Source organism: Bos javanicus, chromosome 17 (assembly GCF_032452875.1).
Source record: "Bos javanicus breed banteng chromosome 17, ARS-OSU_banteng_1.0, whole genome shotgun sequence".
NCBI classification, from domain to species: domain Eukaryota; kingdom Metazoa; phylum Chordata; class Mammalia; order Artiodactyla; family Bovidae; genus Bos; species Bos javanicus.
In genome coordinates, this window is record NC_083884.1 from 5,565,393 (window position 1) to 5,587,016 (window position 21,624).

Sequence of the window (21,624 nt, forward strand, 5' to 3'; positions counted from 1 at the left end):
GGCATGATCTCTCATTAATGCCTCGTAGTCACATAATAAGGCATGATTGTCACAGCTCTCTCTAGTATATCCAGGCCAGAGGCTCTCAGAGGGTCAAGGCTTCAGCGATGCTTTTTAAACGATTATGTTCTTATGACACAGTGGGCAGCTGCCGGGAGCTGGGAATCCACTCCCTACCCCGATTCTCCTCCGGTTCACCAAGAAGGAACATAGAGAAAGAGGTGTAGGCTGGGGAAGGTCAGGAGTGGACAGGGTTTGGAGCCATGGTCCTCAAGCTTGGCTGCACACTGGAGTCTGTAAAGGATTCTGAGACCTGGGTTCAGACCGAATACCACAGGTATTCGGATGTACTGACTAGGGCTGGGCTGAAAGGTCCCCAGGTGACTAATACTCAGCCGAAGCTGAGAAGCTGGAGGGTGTCTCAGTTTGGTTTGATCCTGCCTTCCTACGAATCTGGCTCTTTTCCATAGACAGAGGTACAGGGTTAATGGAAAGTGGGTAGGCTTCTTTGGCTTGGTTTTCTTGAGCATCCTGAAATCCTAAATCAAGTTTCTCCACCGAGCAGGACAGCATTTGACTACCTGATACCTGCTCTGTGGGTGTGTGTGTGAGTGTGTGGGTGTGTGTGGGTGTGTGTTTCATTTCACTACCTGAATTATAAGATGGTTTCAACCATCTGCGTGTTGGAATCAATGTAAGTGAAAGAATGGGGCATCTGACTGAGGTCCAGTATGCTTCTGACATTCTGAGTTTAATAATATTCTCTCGCCAGTGTTATATTTTACGTTGTAATACGAGTGTGCCAACCTTTCAGTGGCTATATAACACTTTCGTTTAAACTTTAAACATGAGAGCTTGATTGTGCATTTGTTCCACTTTCAAAAGGAGAAGTTAGTGAGTTTGCTTCACCAGGAAGCAGAGTCACTTCTACTTGGGGACAAAGTGTGGGGCGGCAACAAGGGGGCGAGGTGCCTGCTTGGTTGCCGAGCTGCCAGGCTCACCTCGGGCATTTCCTCCCTTTGCCCACGTATGAGGATCCCCCCCAGAGTCCTCACCGGATGTCTGAGACACACATCCCAGCTGTGTTTGTATGGATATTATAGTCTTTTGTGACTCTGTGCACTGTCCAGTTATCTGGTAATTTTAAGATTAAAAGTAAAATGAATATTGCAGCTTAATTTCATTGCTTGAATGACCATTCCCATCACCTCCTGTTAATGCTCCATTTTGTGAGGAGAGAGAGAGATGGTGAAAAGATCGCTCTGGGGAGGCTTTGCATGGGAGGCCCCTGGAAGAGGAGAGTCCTAGCAGACCTGCGTTGAGTCCCACCCCCTCCCCCGCCCCCAGCGCTGGCCAGGTTCAAGGTCACATCCGCAGCCCTGCCCACAGCCCTTCTGGTTTCAACAGCAAGTCCGGTTCTTTCTTCCGCTTTCTTCTCTTCTGCACTTTGCCGGCGGCTGCCACTATCCCTTCTCAGGCTTGAACCTCTTTTTTTTCTGCAGCTTCTTCAGTTTTACACTCTGCCCCCACCCCCAGGCCCCACCCCTCTTTTCTGAAATACGTCCTCTTGTAGATAGAAAGACAATAATAAAATAGAGAAGTTATACCGGACAGATGAGTCTCCTGGGGAACAGAGAACAGATCAGTCTAGAATGGGAAAACAGACTGGGCGGAGGATGAATAGCGACCTTCCAAGGCCAGTGAGAAGGAGGCCCCTGTGGGACACAGCATCTCGCAGCTCGGATGCCTCTACCCTTCGTGTGATCACTGTGGGGTGGGCTGGGCTGGTGGCCCCCTTTGGGGCCTTTTAGGAAAGGTACAACTGGAGGAGAAAGAGGCTCTTTCCAGGCCCCACGATGCAAGAAGACATCCATCCAGTCGGCACTCAGCACAGGAACCGGCCCTGTACATTATGCAGGCGATGCGCTGCAGACTCACTTCCGGAAAGAGTGTGGGTTCGTCCATTGTGGAGGTGGACCTCTGAGTTTCTAAAATGTTGTACTTTTACCAAGAAGCATGGGATGGTAGGATGGCTTCCACAGGAACTCACCACTGACGGTTATGGGCCTGACCTAGTGTTTCCTAGAAAAGGCAAGGCGCAGGGGGCTGTCTGGGCCACACGGTGATCCACTGGTTTAGGAGCTGCTCTCAGCCCGCAGGTCACAGGGGGAACCGCTGTCATGCTTGGGAGAAATTCCCAACCTGCCCTCCTTGGCTCCACTCCCGCCCTGCTCTTGTGACCTCGGGATCGTCTCTGGTCTCCACCTCTGTCCCCCGTGTGACTTACTCCTGGCTAGGGACTTGATCGGAGAAGGCAATGGCACCCCACTCCAGTACTCTTGCCTGGAAAATCCCATGGATGGAGGAGCCTGGTAGGCTGCAGTCCATGGGGTCGCTAAGAGTTGGGCACGACTGAGCGACTTTGCTTTCACTTTTCACTTTCATGCATTGGAGAAGGCAATGGCAACCCACTCCAGTGTTCTTGCCTGGAGAATCCCAGGGACAGAGGAGCCTAGTGGGCTGCCGTCTATGGGGTCACACAGAGTCGGACACGACTGAAGCGACTTAGCAGCAGCAGGGACTTGATACGTGGCCCGCCCCAGGTTTTCAGCTCCTCCTTTGAGGACATTTGATGTTCTTGGCACAAACTCTTGGGCTGATCCCCAATGTTTTCAACTTTCCCATCAGAGATGCCCTGGGTACCAGCCCTTCCCCAGTGTAGTTTCTGCCAGTCCTCATTGTGTGGGCACTGGGCTGGTGTTGTTGTGGAGTAGATGTTAGGGCAGACCCCCAAGAGTAGTTTGGCGCTGCACGCTCGCCCTCTCCCCACTCTGGAGATGGTGCTGCACACGAGCAAACTGGCAGGTGTGCTGGTGTGACTGTGGCCATGGGAAACACAAACTTCCAAACAAAGAAAGGACCTGAGTCCCCGTCAACAGGAATAGATGGCGATACAGCAAATAATGGGAGGAAAAGGCAACTCTCTAGATACAGACATGGAATAATCCTCAAAATCTAATTTTAAGTGAAAACAAAACAAAACAAAACCAAGGGGCAGCACACTATATAACGTTTGCTACCATTTGTGTTAAAAAAGGAAACAGGAAATGATACTTATACTAGTATATGCAGAGAGTTTTCTGGAAGGCGGCAGGAAAGAGTGGTTACCTCTGGGGAAAACTGAGGAAAGGGTGTCGTGAAGCGTCCTCTCTCAACTTAGCGCTGTGTTTGCAGCGCCTGTCAAAAAGTCAAACTGAAGACAAGATAAATGCTTCCGAATCAACACAGAGATGTGGAACTAGAGGGGAACTTGGGGAGACAGAGACGAGCCTAGAACATTTAGCCAATCCTTAGTTGTACAGATTAGAACATTTAGCCATTAAGGGGATTTACCAAATCCCCATAATTGCTGAGTGAGTAGAGCCCCACTGTCATGGGCAACCGCGCTCAAGGGCGGGCAGCCTCACAGCCCTGTGGGTCACCGGCACCCCTGCGTTCACAGACGCACTGTCTACAGTGACCAAGACGTGGAGACAGCCTCGACGCCCATCGCTGATGAGTGCATAAAGAAGACATGGAACATCACTCAGGCACGAAAAAGAAGATGCCATTTTCAGCAGCATAGGTGAACCTATAATGAAGATTATTTATTGCCTTAAGTGAAATAAATCAGAGAGAGGAAGACAAATATTTTATAATATCACTTACACATGGACTCTAAAATACGACACACATGGACCTACGTACAAAGAGAAACAGACACAGACTTATGTGCCAAGGGTTATGGTTGCACAGGCTTATGGTTGCCAAGGGTTATGGTTGCACAGGCTTATGGTTGCCAAGGGTTATGGTTGCACAGGCTTATGGTTGCCAAGGGTTATGGTTGCACAGGCTTATGGTTGCCAAGGGGGAGAAGGGGAGGGGAGGGAAGGAAGGATTGGGAGTTTGGGATTAACAGATGCAAACCATTATACATAGAATGGATAAACAATAAAGTCCTACTACATTGAATATCCAATTATAAGCCATAATGGAAAAGAATATTCAGTTAAATTCAGTTCAGTCACTCAGTCATGTCTGACTCTTTGCAACCCCATGGACCACAGCACGCCAGGCCTCCCTGCCCATCACCAACTCCCGGAGTTTACTCAAACTCATGTCCATTGAGTCAGTGATGCCATCCAACCATCTCATCCTTTGTTGTCCCCTTCTCTTCCCGCCTTCAGTCTTGCCCAGCATCAGGGTCTTTTCAAATGAGTCAGTGCTTCACATCAGGTAGCCAAAGTATTGGAATTTCAGCTTCAACATCAGTCCTTCCAATGAATACTCAGGACTGATTTCCTTTACAATGGACTGGGTTGGATCTCCTTGCAGTCCAAGGGACTCTCAAGAGTCTTTTCCAACACCACAGTTCAAAAGCATCAATTCTTCAGTGCTCAGCTTTCTTCACAGTCCAACTCTCACATTCATACATGACTACTGGAAAAACCATAGGCTTGACTAGATGGACCTTTGTTGGCAAAGTAATGTCTCTGCTTTTTAATATGCTATCTAGGTTGGTCATAGCTTGTCTTCCAAGGAGCAAGTGTCTTAATTTCATGGCTGCAGTCACCATCTGCAGTGATTTTGGAGTCCCACCCCCCCACCGAAAAAAAAAGGTCTGTCACTGTTTTCATTGTTTCCCCATCTATTTCCCATGAAGTGATGGGACTGGATGCCATGATCTTAGTTTTGTGAATGTTGAACTTTAAGCCAACTTTTTCACTCTCCTATTTCACTTTCATCAAGAGGCTTTTTAGTTCTTTTTTGCTTTCTGCCATAAGTGTGATATCATCTGTGTATCTGAGGTTATTGATATTTCTCCCGGCAATCTTGATTCCAGCTTGTGCTTCATGCAGCCCAGCATTTCTCATGATGTACTCTGCATATAAGTTAAATAAGCACAGTGACAGTATATAGCCTTGATTTACTCTTTTCTCAATTTGGAACCACTCTGTTGTTCCATGTCCAGTTCTAACTGTTGCTTCTTGACCTGCATACAGGTTTCTCAGGAGGCAAGTCAGATGGTCTGGTATTCCCATCTCTTTCAGGATTTTCCACAGTTTGTCATGATCCACACAGTCAAAGGCTTTGGCATAGTCAATAAAGCAGAAGTAGATGTTTTTCTGGAACTGTCTTGCTTTATCGATGATCCAATGGCAATTTGATCTCTGGCTTCTCTGCCTAAATCCAGCTTGAATACAGTTCATATACTGATGAAGCCTGGCTTGGAAAATTTTGAGCATTACTTTGCTAGCATTTGAGATGACTCCAATTGGGCGGTACTTTAAGTATTCTTTGGCATTGCCTTTCTTTGGGATTGGAATGAAAACCGACCTTTTCCAGTCCTATGGTCACTGCTGAATTTTCCAAATTTGCTGGATTCTGAGTGCAGCACTTCACAGCATCATCTTTTAGGATTTGAAATAGCTCAACTAGAATTCCATCACCTCCACTAGCTTTGTTCGTAGTGATGCTTTCTAAGGCCCACTTGACTTCACATTCAAGGCTGTCTGGCTCTAGGTGAGTGATCACACCATTGTGGTTATCTGGGTCGTGAAGATATTTTTTGTACAGTTCGTCTGTGTATTCTTGCCACCTCTTCTTAATATCTTCTGTTTCTGTTAGGTCCATACCATTTCTGTCCTTTATTGAGCCCTTCTTTGCATGAAATGTTCCCTTGGTATCTCTAATTTTCTTGAAGAGATCTCTAGTCTTTCCCATTCTATTGTTTTCCTCTTTCTTCGCTTTGATCACTGAGGAAGGCTTTCTTATCTCTCCTTGCTATTCTTTGTACTTCAATAACAGTTTTTTAAAAAATCCTGTGTATCAGTAGAACTGCCAGTGTAAATATCAGGGTTATGCCACAGGGCGAGACATTTGAGACTGTTTCTTTGTTTGTATTGTGAACAATGAACTTGGGAAGATTGTTAGATGGTGCGTATTTATCCTGGTACCAGAATACTCTATCAACATCTAATAAATGACTGTTATTTGTTATTTGAAGCTATCACAGTATTGTTTGGGGAGGGAAGGGTATGAGGAAGGTTGTCACAGGCGTGTGTGAAGATGAAGACTTGCAGGGTAAAGAAAAAGCATACACAGAGAACCCTTGACTCATTTATTTAAACAATCACTAAAGAATCAGAGAGAGTAAATGATGGTTAAATGGAGAACATGTTAGAGTGTGTGTGAGGGGTGCTGGGGAGAAAATTTCACCCCAGAACGTCACTAAGAGCCACTTGTCACCAGCTCTGTCACTTGTGCTAAGAAAGAAATGTGCACAAGCCAGGACCATCTGTGAGCGTCTCCATTTCTCTTTCATGCCGATTGTCCAACAGCCTCATGATTCTTGCTAGCTTATTTCCTTTCCAATTCTCTCCTCTTCTGGGGCAGGTGTGACTGAGAGTGCTGTGTGTTCTACTGGGAACTAGTCCACCTTCCGTGGAGAGGCTGGAAGGATCCTGTCCTCTGGGCAGTTCTGCTCACAGCCGCGTGGCCCTGGGAGCCCAGTGAGAGCCCTCCCTCCCTCTTTGTGCCAGAAATCTGCCTTCGTGTGGGCTGAGGGGCAAGAACGTGAGGCTCCCTCTCTTGGTCACCACTTCATCATTTGTAATCATCCCATTCCTGCCTGATGGGAAGGAAAGTACCATGTGAGGTTCCAAGCTCAAGTTCTTCTATCGGCCCTCCGGGGTTTAAATCTTCACTCCTCCACGATAACTTTGTGGGTATGGGCTAGTTGTGTAACCTCCCTGCCGCAGCTGCTATCTGAAAAAGTGATGGGAACAAAATGAGATAATCTGGCACAAGGCAGAGCATAAGACTTGGCTCTCAGTAAATTACTTGTAAAAGTTAGCATGAAATAGTAGCAGTAGCAATAGCAATGGCAGAAGTAAATAAACAAAAGAAATAAGAAGAAGGTCTGGGTATTGGAGGAAGGTCCTCATCACCAACCACATGTGTGTATGTGCCACTGTCCCTGTGGCCCACCATTCCCCTCGCGGCATACCGTCTTTGCTGGCCTAGGTTACCAATGAAGAATGATGTTTGATTCGATAGTTCTGCGAGCAGAGTGATATGTCAAATCTTTCAACAAATACATTATTGACTTACCTTATTTCAAAGACATAAATGTAGAATGAGGTCACTTAACCGTGAGGACAGGAGTCAATAAATGGTAGATATTTTTTGAGTCCTGCTTTTGGTGTATACACATGAGGAATACCAGTTACTTAGCAGTTTGTAATTGATTCTGATTGTTTGGGGTGGCATTGACTGATATGATTACCAAGTGGATCCCCTGGTCGTGGGGAAATTGAAGTGTTTATATAGCTGAAAAATTAGACTGTGATCAAACAAATATTTTTATATTTGACATGTGGAGAGCTAAGGCCTAAGCTGGCCATGCTGTGGCCCGTCGGTCATTCTCTGGGAGGTGGCCTAACCTGCAGTACTGAGCGTAGCTTCAGGCAGTGGACATCTTCATTTCAAGAGTATCTTTCACCTTAGGAAGAACTTTCATATAAATTATCTCATTGTTGTAGCCTCAGCTAATATGCTCTTTTTCACAATTGGTTCCCACCTGAATGATAGGCAACGCTGTAGTACCACGATGAGAGGAAAACCTGACTGTGGTCACGACAGAGCCAGGTGAGGAAGGATTTTTTCAAATAATCCCCTAGCTACTAGTCCTTTCCTGTCCTGTGATGAACCAAAGGATGGTTTTCCAGCACAATCCAAAGTCCCAACAGAATAAACCTATTAATAGGGCAGGTTCTAAAGAGTCATATTATTCAGTAAATTTAAATGTTGGTGCAGTTTCCTTAGTTTTTAAGGGAACATCCCCTTGAGAATTTCACTTTACAAGAAAAATACACATGGTATTTTTAAAAACATTTATTTGTTGATTTTTGTCCGTGTTGGGTCTTTGCTCCCGCAAGGGCTTTCTCTAGCTGCGGAGAGCAGGGACTACACTCTCTAGTTGCGGTGCACAGGTTTCTCATGGGCGGCTTCTCTCGTTGGGGAGCACAGGCTCTAGGGCACGAGGGCATCAGTAGCCGTGGAAGTGGGCTCAACAGTTGCATCACCAGGGCTCTAGAGTACAGGCTCAGGAGTTGCGGCTTAGTTGCTCCTTGACATGTGAGAGACTTCCTGGATCAGGGATCAAACCCATGTCTCCTGCATCTAGGAGAAGGCAGTGGCACCCCACTCCAGTACTCTTGCCTGGAAAATCCCATGGATGGAGGAGCCTGGTATGCTACAGTCCATGGGGTCGCTAAGAGTCGGACACGACTGAACGACTTCACTTTCACTTTTCACTTTCATGCATTGGAGAAGGAAATGGCAACCCACTCCAGTGTTCTTGCCTGGAGAATCCCAGGGACGGGGGAGCCTGGTGGGCTGCTGTCTCTGGGGTCGCACAGAGTTGGACACGACTGAAGCGACTTAGCAGCAGCATAGCATATCCTGGAATATTGTGCTAGATACTGCAAAGCTTCTCAATGCCCTTTGCTGAAGTGCATCTGAACTGCCTGCCTTTGTGGGAGGTTTATCTCTGGGTTCTGGTTCCATGTTGAATGTACTCCCAGCTTGAGCTCCATTTATGTTCGATCAATACTCTGTGTCATGCTGAACTGGAAGACCAAATCCAGTGGATCAAGTTTCTTGCTGGATGCATGGAGGGTAAGTTTCAGATCATTGAAAACATACCGTACTAGCTTGGTCTCCATGACAGTCTCAATTTTGTTTGTGTTCCCACAGGAGAGGAGGACACAGAACTGTCAGGAGACGCGCTCCCAGGCACAGGAGTCCTGGATGAAGAGTCAGAGGCTCTAAGCACACTTGCTTCAGTGACCACAGAACCTTACATCACCAATATAAATGTTACCCTGATTGAGGAAGACACAGAGCACTTAGAGTTTATATTAATGGTGTTGATCCCAGTGCTTTTACTGTCTCTCCTACTTCTATCAGCGATACTCCTTGTAATATACCATAAAAGAAAAAGGAATAAACAAGGTAAATATTTTGCCCGTTCTCATTTCTAGACAACTGCTCCATGTGTTCATGAATAATTGATAAAACAATACTTTCTGCTTCCACACAGAGCCCTCTAGCCAAGGATCTCAGAGTGTTTTACAGACACGTGAGTATTATTCTAACACCTGCCTGGAGATGGGATGGGGTGGGAAAAGAAACTGAGATGTTTTTAAGTGAAGCAACTACATAAAATAATGAGTGATGACTTGTTTCAGTGACATTTTCCAGAGTTTAGAAATGTCATATACCTTTCTATTTAAAAACAGAAAGAGAGAATGCCTTCAGCCTAAACTGAAAATTGAAATACACAGCTTCCATCTCTGTATCTAACCTGGATGAGGGCCTTGTGTAATTTGGGCCAGTGTTGGTCAGTGTACCCAGTTGTGGATGTGACTGGTGATAGAGGCAAAGTCTGATGCTATAAGGAGCAATATTGCATAGGAACCTGGAATGTTAGGTCCATGAATCAAGGTAAATTGGAAGTGGTCAGACAGGAGATGGCTAGAGTGAACGTTGACATTTTAGGAATCAGCGAACTAAAATGGACTGGAATGGGTGAATTTAACTCAGATGACCATTATATTTACTACTGTGGGCAAGAATCCCTTAGAAGAAATGGAGTAGCCATCATAGTCAACGAAAGAGTCTGAAATGCAGTACTTGGGTGCAATCTCAAAAACGACAGAATGATCTCTGTTCATTTCCAAGGCAAACCATTGAATATCATGGTAATCCAAGTCTATGTCCTGACCAGAGGAGCCTGGTAGGCTACAGTCCATGGGATCACAAAGAGTTGGACACGACTGAGCGACTTCACTTTCATGCCCCGACCAGTAATGCTGAAGAAGCTGAAGTGGAATGGTTCTATGAAGACCTAAAAGACCTTCTAGAACTAACACCCAAAAAAGATGTCCTTTTCATTATAGGGGACTGGAATGCAAAAGTAGGAAGTCAAGAAACACTTGGAGTAACAGGCAAATTTGCCCTTGGAGTACAGAATGAAGCAGGGCAAAGGCTAATAGAATTTTGCCAAGATAACGCACTGGTCAGAGCAAACACCCTCTTCCAACAACACAAGAGAAGACTCTAAACATGGACATTACCAGATAGTCAATACTGAAATCAGATTGGTTATATCCTTTGCAGTCAAAGATGGAGAAGCTCTATACAGTCAGCAAAACAAGACTGGGAGCTGACTGTGGCTCAGATCATGAACTCCTTACTGCAAAATTCAGACTTAAATTGAAGAAAGTAGGGAAAACCACTAGCCCATTCAGATATGACCTAAATCAAATCCCTTACGATTATACAGTGGAAGTGAGAAATAGACTGAAGGGATTAGATCTGATATAATGCCTGAAGAACTATGGACAGAGATTCATGACATTGTACAGAAGACAGGGATCAAGACCATCCCCAAGAAAAAGCAATGCAAAAAAGCAAAATGGCTGTCTCAGGAGGTCTTAACAAATAGCTGAGAAAAGAAGAGAAGCAAAAAGCAAAGGAGAAATGGAAAGATATACCCATTTGAATGCAGAGTTCCAAAGAATAGCAAGGAGAGATAAGAAAGCCTTCCTCAGTGATCAGTGCAAAGAAATAGAGGAAAACAATAGAATGGGAAAGACTAGAGATCTCTTCAAGAAAATTAGAGATACCAAGGGAACATTTCATGCAAAGAAGGGCTCAATACAGGACAGAAATGGTATGGACCTAACAGAAACAGAAGATATTAAGAAGAGGTGGCAAGAATACATAGAACTGTACAAAAAAGATCTTCACGACCAAGATAATCACGAAGGTGTGATCACTCACCTAGAGCCAGACATCCTGGAATGTGAAGTCAAGTGGGCCTTAAGAAGCATCACTACAAACAAAGCTAGCGGAGGTGATGGAATTCCAGTTGAGCTATTTCAAATCCTAAAAGATGATGCTGTGAAAGTGCTGCACTCAATATGCCAGCAAATTTGGAAAACTCAGCAGTGGCCACAGGACTGGAAAAGGTCAGTTTTCATTCCAATCCCAAAGAAAGGCAATGCTAAAGAATGTTCAGCATGAAAAAAAAAAAATGTTCAAACTACCGCACAATTGCACTCATCTCACACACTAGTAAAGTAATGCTCAAAATTCTCCAAGCCAGGCTTCAACAGTACATGAACTGTGAACTTCCACATGTTCAAGCTGGATTTAGAAAAGGCAGAGGAATCAGAGGTCAAATAGCCAAAATCTGTTGGATCATCAAAAAACCAAGAGAGTTCCAGAAAAACATCTACTTCTGCTTTATTGACTAGACCAAAGCTTTTGACTGTGTGGATCATGACAAACTGTGGAAAATTCTGAAAGAGATGGTAATACCAGACCACCTGACCTGCCTCTTGAGAAATCTATATGCATGTCAGGAAGCAACAGTTAGAACTGGACATGGAACAACAGACTGGTTCCAAATAGGGAAAGGAGTACGTCAAGGCTGTATATTGTCACTCTGCTTATTTAACTTATATGCACAGTACCTCATGAGAAACGCTGGGCTGCATGAAGCATAAGCTGGAGTCAAGATTGCCGGGAGAAATATCAATAACCTCAGATATGCAGATGACACCACGCTTATGGCAGAAAGTGAGGAGGAACTAAAAAGCCTCTTGATGAAAGTGAAAGAGGAGAGTGAAAAAGTTAGCTTAAAGCTCAACATTCAGAAAACTAAGATCATGTCATCCAGTCCCATCACTTCATGGCAAATAGATGGGGAAACAGTGGAAATAGTGACAGACTTTATTTTTTTGGGCTCCAGAATCACTGCAAATGGTGACTGCAGCCATGAAATTAAGACACTTGCTCCTTGGAAGACAAGCTATGACCAACCTAGATAGCATATTAAAAAGCAGAGGTATTACTTTGCCAACAAAGGTCCATCTAGTCAAAGCTATGGTTTTTCCAGTAGTCATGTATGGATGTGAGAGTTGGACTATAAAGAAAGCTGAGTGCCGAAAAATTGATGCTTTTGAACTGTGGTGTTGGAGAAGACTCTTGAGAGTCCCTTGGACTGCAAGGAGATCTAACCAGTCCATCCTAAAGGAAATCAGTCCTGAGTATTCATTGGAAGCTGAAACTCTAATACTTTGGCCACCTGATGTGAAGAACTGACTCATTTGAAAAGACCAGATTGAAGGCAGGAGGAGATTGAGCAAGATTGAAGGCAGGAGGAGAAGGGGACGACAGAGGATGAGATGGTTGGATGGCATCACTGACTCAATGGACATGAGTTTGAGTAAACTCCAGGAGTTCGTGATGGGCAGGGAGGCCTGGCCTGCTGCAGTCCATGGGGTTGCAAAGAGTCGGACACCACTGAGCAACTGAACTGAACTGAACTGGTCAGTATAACACTTTCTGATCTTTGGAGGAGACGGTCAGGCTGGTGAAGCCTGACTGGGGGCCTGGTAGCCAGGCTGGCATCCTGGAGTCATCACCATGAGAAGAGGATTCTTCCTTCCGTATTTTGTCACAGGTACTGTTTTCTCTACCATGCCACACACCCATTTGATCTTGAAAAGGCCATGGTTCTTAGTCCTATGAAAGCTATGCTAACTTTTAAAATGAAATTCCTAATCGGCTAAAGATATAAATAGTAAACCAATAGTAAATAGTAAACCATCAGTAGTAAACCAATCTGATAGATCATTCCCTGGGTCAGTGATACACTCTGAGAAGATTCACTTCCAATGCCAGGATTTTCAAATACAAGTTTTAGGATGGTTCTGAGTCCAAAGCCAACTTGGGTTCTTTTGGCTAATGCTGCTAAAAATGACTCCAATTAGATTTTCAAGTTGAAGCCTTTAGGCATTCCAAAAATCACTCAAGGTTGATAAGATGTATATTTATACGTGCATACAAAATTCACTTTTTGTCTTTCACATCCACTAACAGGCGACCCCTGTCTTTGAGGGCATGCCTTAGGCCTGCAGGTCCCCACCCCATCCTTGTACCAGGAGAAGCTTTAAGCTCGTGCAGAGCTGTAAATGGTCGTTTTCCATTATGCCAACAGGTAGGGCAAACGTGAACTGGGAAGGAAGCACTGACGAACATTACCTTTCATGGCAAGGATGATGTAATAGATTCCAAGAAAGTAGGAAATACACGTTTCTCCACTGCTTGCAATTTCAGGGTGACCTAATAACAGCGATCACGTGGGAGCTCTTTTGTAAGCCAGAGAAAAAGAAAAAGCAAACAGAGATGCCTGGATCTTTTTTTTTTTCAAATTAAGGAAAGTAGGACTTCCCAGGTGGTCCAGTGGCTAAGACTCCATGCTCCCAATGCACGGGGCCCTGGTTCGATCCCCGGTCAGGGAATTAGAGCCCCATGCTGTAACTAAGACCCAGCACAGCCAAATAAAAACAAAAACAAAAAATAAAGTAGGGAAAGTAGAATTTCCTGCCCAAACCGTAGGCTACAGCTGGTCTTACCTAACAGAGTCCTGGGGTTGGGGGAGTTTGGGGTTGACTAGTCAAATGGTCATGCTCTAAGGCACTAAATCCAGAAAGGGATTTTTCACTGAACTTCATCTCGAGTCGCTCAAGATTCAAAAGCCATTCACAAGTAAGCACTGACCCTGGACAGGGTCCGGGTGTTTGTGCCGCTCCCTTCCCTAAGGCCTCGGTACCTGGTTGATGCTTTGACTTCTGTCTGGAATTTCCTTCTTGGCTGCTTGGCAGACTGCCGCCCCAGTCTACAATGCGCAGTTCTAAGGTTTTTATGAAGAGCTGGGTACTCAGACCCCAGGCAAAATTAATCACCCCCTCTTGACTGTGTTCACACTTACTTTGCACAGTCGTGGACACTGTCATCGGCTGGTGACTTGCCTTTTTCTGGGCCTCTCTTTCTTATTAGGTGATGTTCTCTTTAAGGTCCGAAAGAACCAGGAACTCGTCTTACTCGTCTTGTGGAGTAGTGTGGCAGGAAGGTTATAGGCACAGATTCTGGAATACTCTGCTTAATTGGCTTTTCTATTTCCTCGTTTTGTAACCTCTGGTTCAGTTTACTCATCTGTTAAATGGGCAAAACTCAGTACCACCTCGTAGAGTTGTTGGGAGAATTAAGTGGATTCATTTATGTAAAGCAGTTAGGAAAAAACGGTACCGGCATATTGTAAGTGGAAGCTAATTATTTTTACCCCTTTATCTCGCAGAGTGCCTTGCCCAACACATTACTAGCCGCTCAATACATGTGTATTGCAGAGATGAGTTGATGAAAGAATGTGAGAACTTTTTTTAGAGAACACATTCTCAGAGGTAAAAGTAAACTTGCGCATTATTCTTAACACAAATTGGCACATTGTTTTTAATTTAAATGTGCCTCACCTTAAGAAAACACAAATGGAAAACTTAGAATTTCAAAGCAGTTGCTTATCACCAAAGTTCTAGGTCAAGAGAGCTGTATTTGAATATCTTCTTTTACTCACCATTCCTTTAATATAGATACAGATGGTTAATGATGAACCTCTCTTCAGACAGCTAAAACATTCACAAACATTGCCCACCAAAATCCACCCATTCATATTTAACATTATAATACAAGGCAGTAAAAGGAGACTATTTAAATGAACAGAATTTGATTTAAATATATTTTTTATTTATCTTTCCAGGAAAAATAAAACTGTCATACTGGGTCAGACCAGCATGTTGCTTGGAAAGTTCTCAAAGGAACATTTTGTGGCAGGTCAGAGAGGATGTCGTGTGCTTAAGCATAGACTACAGCGTGATGTATTCTTCTGCACCAAGAAATGTCTTGAAATTTGACAGCTGGGGAGCATTTGGCCAACATTTTTGGAAAGAATACTTCACCTGCAGGGGAATTACCCTTTTTTCTTTGGCCCCGCCTGTTCCGTGTCCAGGAAAAGGGAAGGCTATGGAGTGACTCGGTGTACAATGGCCCTTCTCCCCAGACTCGCAGGCATTAGATCTGCAGTTGTTATTATTTAATATTTATTAGGTGTCTTGATGGGCTGCCTCTCTGGGAAAGAGCTGCAGGGGAAACAGCTGGCAGTAAAGCATCGCTTTAAACAGGCTGTGGCTCCAGGACACCTGGCTCGGCTCACTCTCCAGAAAGACACTCGCGTTGAGCACGGAAGCCAGATAAGCAAGATGGTCTCCTGCTGCGCTCCGGCCCCGGCCCCCGCCCTGCGCTGCTCCCGTCGGCTGCGCAGGGAGGGAAGCCGGGAGGGGCGCCCGGGGGCCAAGGGGGCGTCCTGTGGGAGGAGGAGGTGTCCTGACGGAGGAGGGCAGGAAATGGCAGGGCTGTAGGAGGCAAAAGGGAATCAAGTGCAGGTGGGGGGCTGTGTGAGAGCCTCGGGGGCGCACAGGGAGTAGGTGGCTGTTAATAAAGAGACGAAGCCAGGTGGAGTGGAGCGGGCAGGGCCTGATTGCCGGGGACGGGTAATTGGTCTCCCTCCCGGTTTAATGCTCTGCTCGGGGGCGCCCTCCCAGATGTTTTCACGTTGCCATGGCGGCCGGGGCAGGGGTAATGGCCGTGGAGCAGGGGAGATGAAGCCACAGGAGGCTTTTTGCTCTGTTTGAATACTGATTACAGGAGCTTCGCATTCGGTGCATCTGGAGCACTTTTGTAATGGGTTTTTAAACTTTTCCATCATCTGCACGCAGGTCTAGCTCCAGCTCACAGAGAAGCCTATAGGCACCCAGATTAGAAAGATAAATCCACCCCCTCGAGAGTCGGCCTGTGGGGCTGTTTGTTCTGAAAGAAATTAGTAAGGGGCTATTAAGCAGGGAAAGAGGGGGAGCAGGGAGGCGGTAGTGACAAAACAGGGGCATTTTTGTGGGTCACCTGTGAAGGAGGTTCGGTATAGGAGCTTTATTTATAGTAAAATCCTTTAAGGAAAGAGCCTGTAAATGTTAGATGAAAAATGCATGTATATAAAAATAAGGTGAACATCCCTCCCTTTCCCAGTCTAAGTGTCCAGAGGAGTCGGGTGTCTGCAGGAAGCTTTAGATACTTGCCCAAGAGTGGGAGGACACACGCTACAGCCCCTCCAAGGGAAGCAGTGATGGCGTGAAACTGGCAACCGTGCCCAGCTTCCTGGGGTTAGTGGTGCCATTAAAGCTTGCCAGCCCACAGGAAATTACAGCGGCTCCTGGCTGCCAGGAGCTCGGTTCCAGGTGTCTGCTGGCTGTGCTGCCTCGCTGGGGGCCTCCCCTCTGCCCACCAGACAAAGGAGGCCTCTGATGGCTGAGAATCAAGACCATTTGACTATTCAGTGGATCTCTGTAAAGCAGTGTGCTTCTCAGTGGTTTTTCACATCATAAGAGGTGCAGTGGGGCTGTGCTGTCCACTCATTGGCCATCACTGCCTCGTTTCTTTGGGTGCATCTGTTCCCCTGCCAAGCAAAAGAGAGGCTGAACTGGGGCACTGGGCTCTAATTCTTGCCACATGTTCATCTGGAATCTGATCCACAAACAAGCCATTTTGCAGACTGTCACCTGACGCATCTCAACTGAAGCAACCAACAGCAAGCTTGTCGGAAGTTTCACTATTATGAGATGCTAAATCCAAAACATTGGGCACGGATTTAAACCCAGAGTTGGACGATCCAGATGAAGACCTGTTCATTTATTCAGTTCACATGGGGTGTTTGTCGGGTACAGTGCAAGCTGAATGAGGGGAGATGTTGCAGTGAACAAGGCAGACATGATCCTGCCCTTTGGGAGCTATGTATGGTCTAGTGGGAGAGACAGACAATGAAGAGTTAACCAGAGAACCTGATTGAAGGCAAATTGTGGCGGACACTATGAAGGGGCAAAGAGAAGCTGAGCTGGCAAAGATGCGCCCTGTTTCAGACAGAGGAGATGGAGGAGGCCTCTCTGAGGAAAGCTGATGTAATGGGGCAAAGGACTCTTGTGCCTGCCATACAGAAAGCCAGGCTCTGACAGTGGGAGTCTGCAGCAAAGGAAGGGTTTATTACAGGTTGCCATGAAAGTGGGCAGGAGAGAAGCCTCAGATCCACTCCAATTTGGTGGTTGAGTTTGGGGTATTTTTAAAGGAGAAGAACAAAGAGGCTGCCATTAATCATCAACTGTGACATTTCTTAATCATGATTTTGGGAGTCAGGATGTCTCTGGTTTATGATTCTCTGGCCAGGTGGGCCATGGCTGGGGGTCCGTGAGCTTCTCTTGTCCTGGAGAGACAACCTGAGTTTGTGCTTTAATGATGACATATTCACAGCCATTTTAGTCATCGGACGCTGGTTGATTAATGTTCAGTTAGCCCAGGATTGAGGTCAGAGGGAACAAGAAAGGAAGAGAAATTAATCAACTGGCAGGGGTCCTTCTGTCTTGGGGGGTTGGTTTCACCGAGACCAGAAGGCTGTGAGGGGTACAGCCGTACAAAGAGCAGGGGTGAGAGGAGGGTACCGAGGGGAGCCTGGGATGGATGTCCTGCATCCTACTCCGTGACAGGGGGACCGGGTCACAGAGTTCAGTTTGCTGTGTCACAAGGAGATGAGAGAGCAGTTGTTTAAATGCTCTCAGAGGATCACTAGACCTAAAAGAAAGATTTCACATAGACGGGACCTCATTTCAAAATGGCAATCTGCCCTTGATTGACGTAGAAGTTAACTATAGCCCTTTTCAAAACGTAATCTCTTGGAAGTCATTTCCGCGCTTTGTAGAGGAGATTTCAGCTGATGTGGAAATAAAAAGTTGTTACACATACTGAACACTAACATGACTTTCATATTTACTATCTTTTAGATGAACTGGGAAGTGAAAACGTGAAAGTGTAAGTCCCCCCCACCCCCCAGCCCGTGTCCAGTTCAGCTTTGGGGTGGACCACGATGTTGGCGGGGGGCGGGTGGTGGTGAGCAGATCAAAGGGCCAGATTTTCAAGAGTTCTGGTTTTGACAGCCCTGGCGGGGCCCTCCTGCTTCCCTAACCCCAAGAGAATGTGCTGGAGTCCCACACCTCACCACAGGACAGGGGATCTGATGGGGGAGAAGGTCCTCTGTTCAGAAAAGAACCTTTTTCTGACTGCTATCAATTCCAAATGCATCGGTGATTGAGTATTCTGACTCTGGGTGTATTTCAAGGACATAAATTCATTTATTAAAAAATTGATCACCAGGGACGAGATTTTAGTTGGTATTAAAGGAGGGGAACCCTAGTAGAAGCCCAGAGTTTATATGTTGAGAAGAAGATCCTGGTGGGGAGTGGGGCAGGAAGAGGAATGGAGGTGGCAGGAGGGGATGGGGAGAGAGGATTCTGCCTGGAGGAGAGGCCTGGGGCTCTGTCACCGTCTCTCTGCCTACCCCCACACTCCCCTGTGCTTGTTTGGACCCTAGGCCGGCCTCCTCTGCAGGGGCAGCCAGTGGATCAGAGCAGGTGGGCTGCTCCCCCAATCCTACCTACATTAACTGGGGCCTCTTCCTTCCCCGGGGAGAGCTGAACCCCAGCCAGGGAGGGCCCTGGATTTCTGAGCACAAGGGCTCCATTTCTTCTAGGCAGGAAAGCCTGGAAAGGGAAGGGCGAGGTGGTGAAAGTGGCCCGTCCATCAGCCTCCTGACCTGGAGTGCTGATCAAAAACCCCCAAAGATGGGGAAATGAAATTGAGCAAGGCTAAAATAAAATGCTAAATGTGGCAACTCCCTGGAGGAGCCTCAGACTCATCTCAGTACCTTCAGGGGAGCCAGCTCTCCTGGGCTTCCTCTCAGCCCATCATCAGTAATGGATGAAGGTTTATTTTCGTTTTTGCTTTTTTTCCTGTTAGAGTTTGGTCCTCTTGAATAGAGCAAACGCCTAGATTACCCTGGAGCATAAGATGTTGAATCAAGTTCACCTTCCTCACAGTCAACAGCCTAGGCTGTCCTCAAACAAAATTTAGCACGTCACAAAACATGTTGGTTTTGTCTTTCGTTTTGTCTTTCCAACAAGCTCTTGACTTTCTCTCTCTAGCCCTATTTTTGAGGAAGACACACCCTCTGTGATGGAAATAGAAATGGAAGAGCTTGATAAGTGGATGAACAGCATGAACCGAAACGGTATGTGGTGTGGAATAACCGAAGGTGGCTTTTTCTGTGCTCTGGTAAGAGGAGGCTGCCCCCTCTTCATAACTATGCCGTTGGATCCTGGGTGGGACCCTGTGAGCCCACTACCTTACTTCCGGCACATGCAAGGAGTTAGCTGGGGCCTGACCATCCCCAAATACATAGTTTAATTATTGCATCAGTTGTTGCCACTTAGTGTATTTTTGCACATGTTTTTCAAGTGGACTTTTTCAAGAAGAAAATGGACTATTTTGTTTTCAAGTGAGGAAATCTCTTGACACCAAACTCTCTGGAAAAAGTTAGCATCCGGCATTACCAGAAGTATTATAGAATTTAGAGACCTGTGATTTTAATGTGTGTATAGATGTAAAACTTTATCAGATATAGTTTACATAGATCTGAGCTATAGGCACTAGCCATTAACTTAAAATTTTAAAAACTAAAAGTTTAAAACTTCATACCTTAGTCACTTTAGCCACCTGTGTCCAATGGCTATTGTATTAGACTGTGCAAATCTAGAACGCTCCCTTTATTGTAGAAAGTGCTATTGGACTTTGCTAGCAGAGATAGTAATATGAATATCCCATTATAACTTAATTTCCAGTTGATATCTGACAGTAATTGTAGTATATGTTCCTTGCTGGTGGTGGTTTAGTGCTAAATCATGTCTGACTCTTGCAACTCCATGGACTGTAGCCCACCAGGTTCCTCTGTCCGTGGGGTTTCCCAGGCAAGAATACTGGAGTCGGTAGCTATTTCCTTTGCCAGGAGATCTTCCAGACCCAGGGGTCGAACCCTGGTCTCCTGCATTGCAGGCAGATTCTTTCCCACTGAGCCACCAGGGAAGCCCATACTTTTTATTAAATCAATATTTGGACTTAAAAATGATGACAGCTGTTTTTTTTTTTCCTATTTTTAATTTCTCTAAAAAATCAATACATTATCTTACTGCTCGTGTTAAATTAATACAATCCACTATTTATATTATCATACCACTTGCTTTTGTTTTTTTTTTTAAAACATTTATCTAAAAAAAAAAAAACAAAACCCGGGGATCTGTCAGATTCAACAATGAACAATGGAGTTCTCAAAAACCAGATACTCGTTATCGGAATTTTTGTACCAGAGGCTCATCAAGGTGAATATTCCAAAAGATGAAAACTACTTAACTAACATGGACAATTTTGGGGAAGAATGGCTTGATAAAGCATTTGAGGATAGGGGTGAGTCACTGAGATAATCCTTAGAGTAGTTTCCTTTTGTGGCTTTTAGTTTATAAAAGTAATGTACATACACAGCAGAATTTGGAAAATGAAAAAAAAAAAGGTAGAATGAAGAAAAAATTTCTACCACCCAGAGATAATCTCAATATTTTGGTGTATTTCCTTTTTTGTGGCTGAGATCATTGTAATTCAAGTCATGGTCCTGTTACAGTCACTAAAACCATTTCCATTTGACAACTAAAGAAGAGAGTTGTTTGGACACATCGGTGATAGATCCAGCAGATTTCCCTCCCTTGAAAACAGCAGACATGTAACGGGAGAAAATTCTGATGGCTTTAAGAAAGTCGGTTGTTCCCCACTTTACCTGCTTCTTGCTCCTGACTGAAGTCATTCTGCAGGCACAGCAGAACCTCGGTGAAGCTGTTTTATTCCAGCGTCTACCCTGAACTGTGCAGATTCTAGTCTTTGGAGCCCCTGGGGGGTTGTTCAGCAGCTGAACAGCCAAGCAGTGATGAATTGTGCCCTTTTCCACTGAGGCCAGAGACATGCTGAAGTCTTGCATCTGCACCATTAGTGTTTTTTCCATTTCAAGAGCCTTGCCATGATTAATCTTTTAACCTCTGAAATTCCCTGGTGAGGCTATTTCTGCACAAGTAATGGGTCAGAGAGATATGATGTTCAACGGCACAAGTCTTGTGGATAAAAAGTAGAATTTCAGTGACTAATAATGAGCCCGGTTTTCTTCTGTCCTAGCCGACTATGAATGTTTACCTACTTTAGAGGAAGAAAAGGAACCAAACCTCAACAACCCAAGGTACTTCTTATTTCTACCACATATGTGAGTGGGGGAGGGGGGTTGGAGGCCACAGCTGAGGACTTTCACTCCCCTTCTCTGTGCCTATAAATTTTATGTGACCATTTTCATGGCCGTACATTGGTGTCTTGTGGAGAAATGGAAGTGTGGGTTATGGAAAACAGAAAAGTACAAAGTAAATATCTTAGTGATTCTTTGTCTTTAGAAATAAATTAGTACGTATGTTTTCTTGCCCTTCTAAAGAGACACTGTTGAGTAGGCTTCTGCTTTAGTCCTAAAAGTTCCTGGTTATAACAAACTGCAGGTTTGTTTATCTTGGATGAATAGATGTTTGGTCAGGAAAACAGATGGAGGTGACAATCTCAGCAGGGTAACTGAACAAGAGTGGGTAAAAATGAACATATAACAAACGAAGGAAAAGAAATCCCCTTTAGGTTGGATTGTTCTTAGTGTTAGTGGCTCAGTAGTGT

At 45.2% G+C, this 21,624-nt stretch overlaps 1 protein-coding gene across 6 annotated transcripts in view; it reads left to right on the top strand.

Annotated features, from left to right (window-relative positions):
* Window positions 1-21,624, top strand: part of TMEM154 (transmembrane protein 154) — a 53,184-nt gene that overhangs the window by 17,002 nt on the left and 14,558 nt on the right. For 2 of the 6 annotated variants that reach the window (XM_061383975.1, XM_061383976.1), the window contains exons 2-5: window positions 8,800-9,057; window positions 9,146-9,184; window positions 17,829-17,856; window positions 19,026-20,463. In XM_061383975.1, the coding sequence (XP_061239959.1) occupies window positions 8,800-9,057; window positions 9,146-9,184; window positions 17,829-17,856; window positions 19,026-19,287 (587 nt within the window). In that variant the 3' untranslated portion in view covers window positions 19,288-20,463. Of the gene's footprint in view, window positions 1-8,288; window positions 8,722-8,799; window positions 9,058-9,145; window positions 9,185-17,828; window positions 17,857-19,025; window positions 20,464-21,093; window positions 21,155-21,624 lie in introns of those variants that run through there. The other 4 variants (XM_061383977.1, XM_061383978.1, XM_061383974.1 and 1 more) reach the window with 4 other exon arrangements.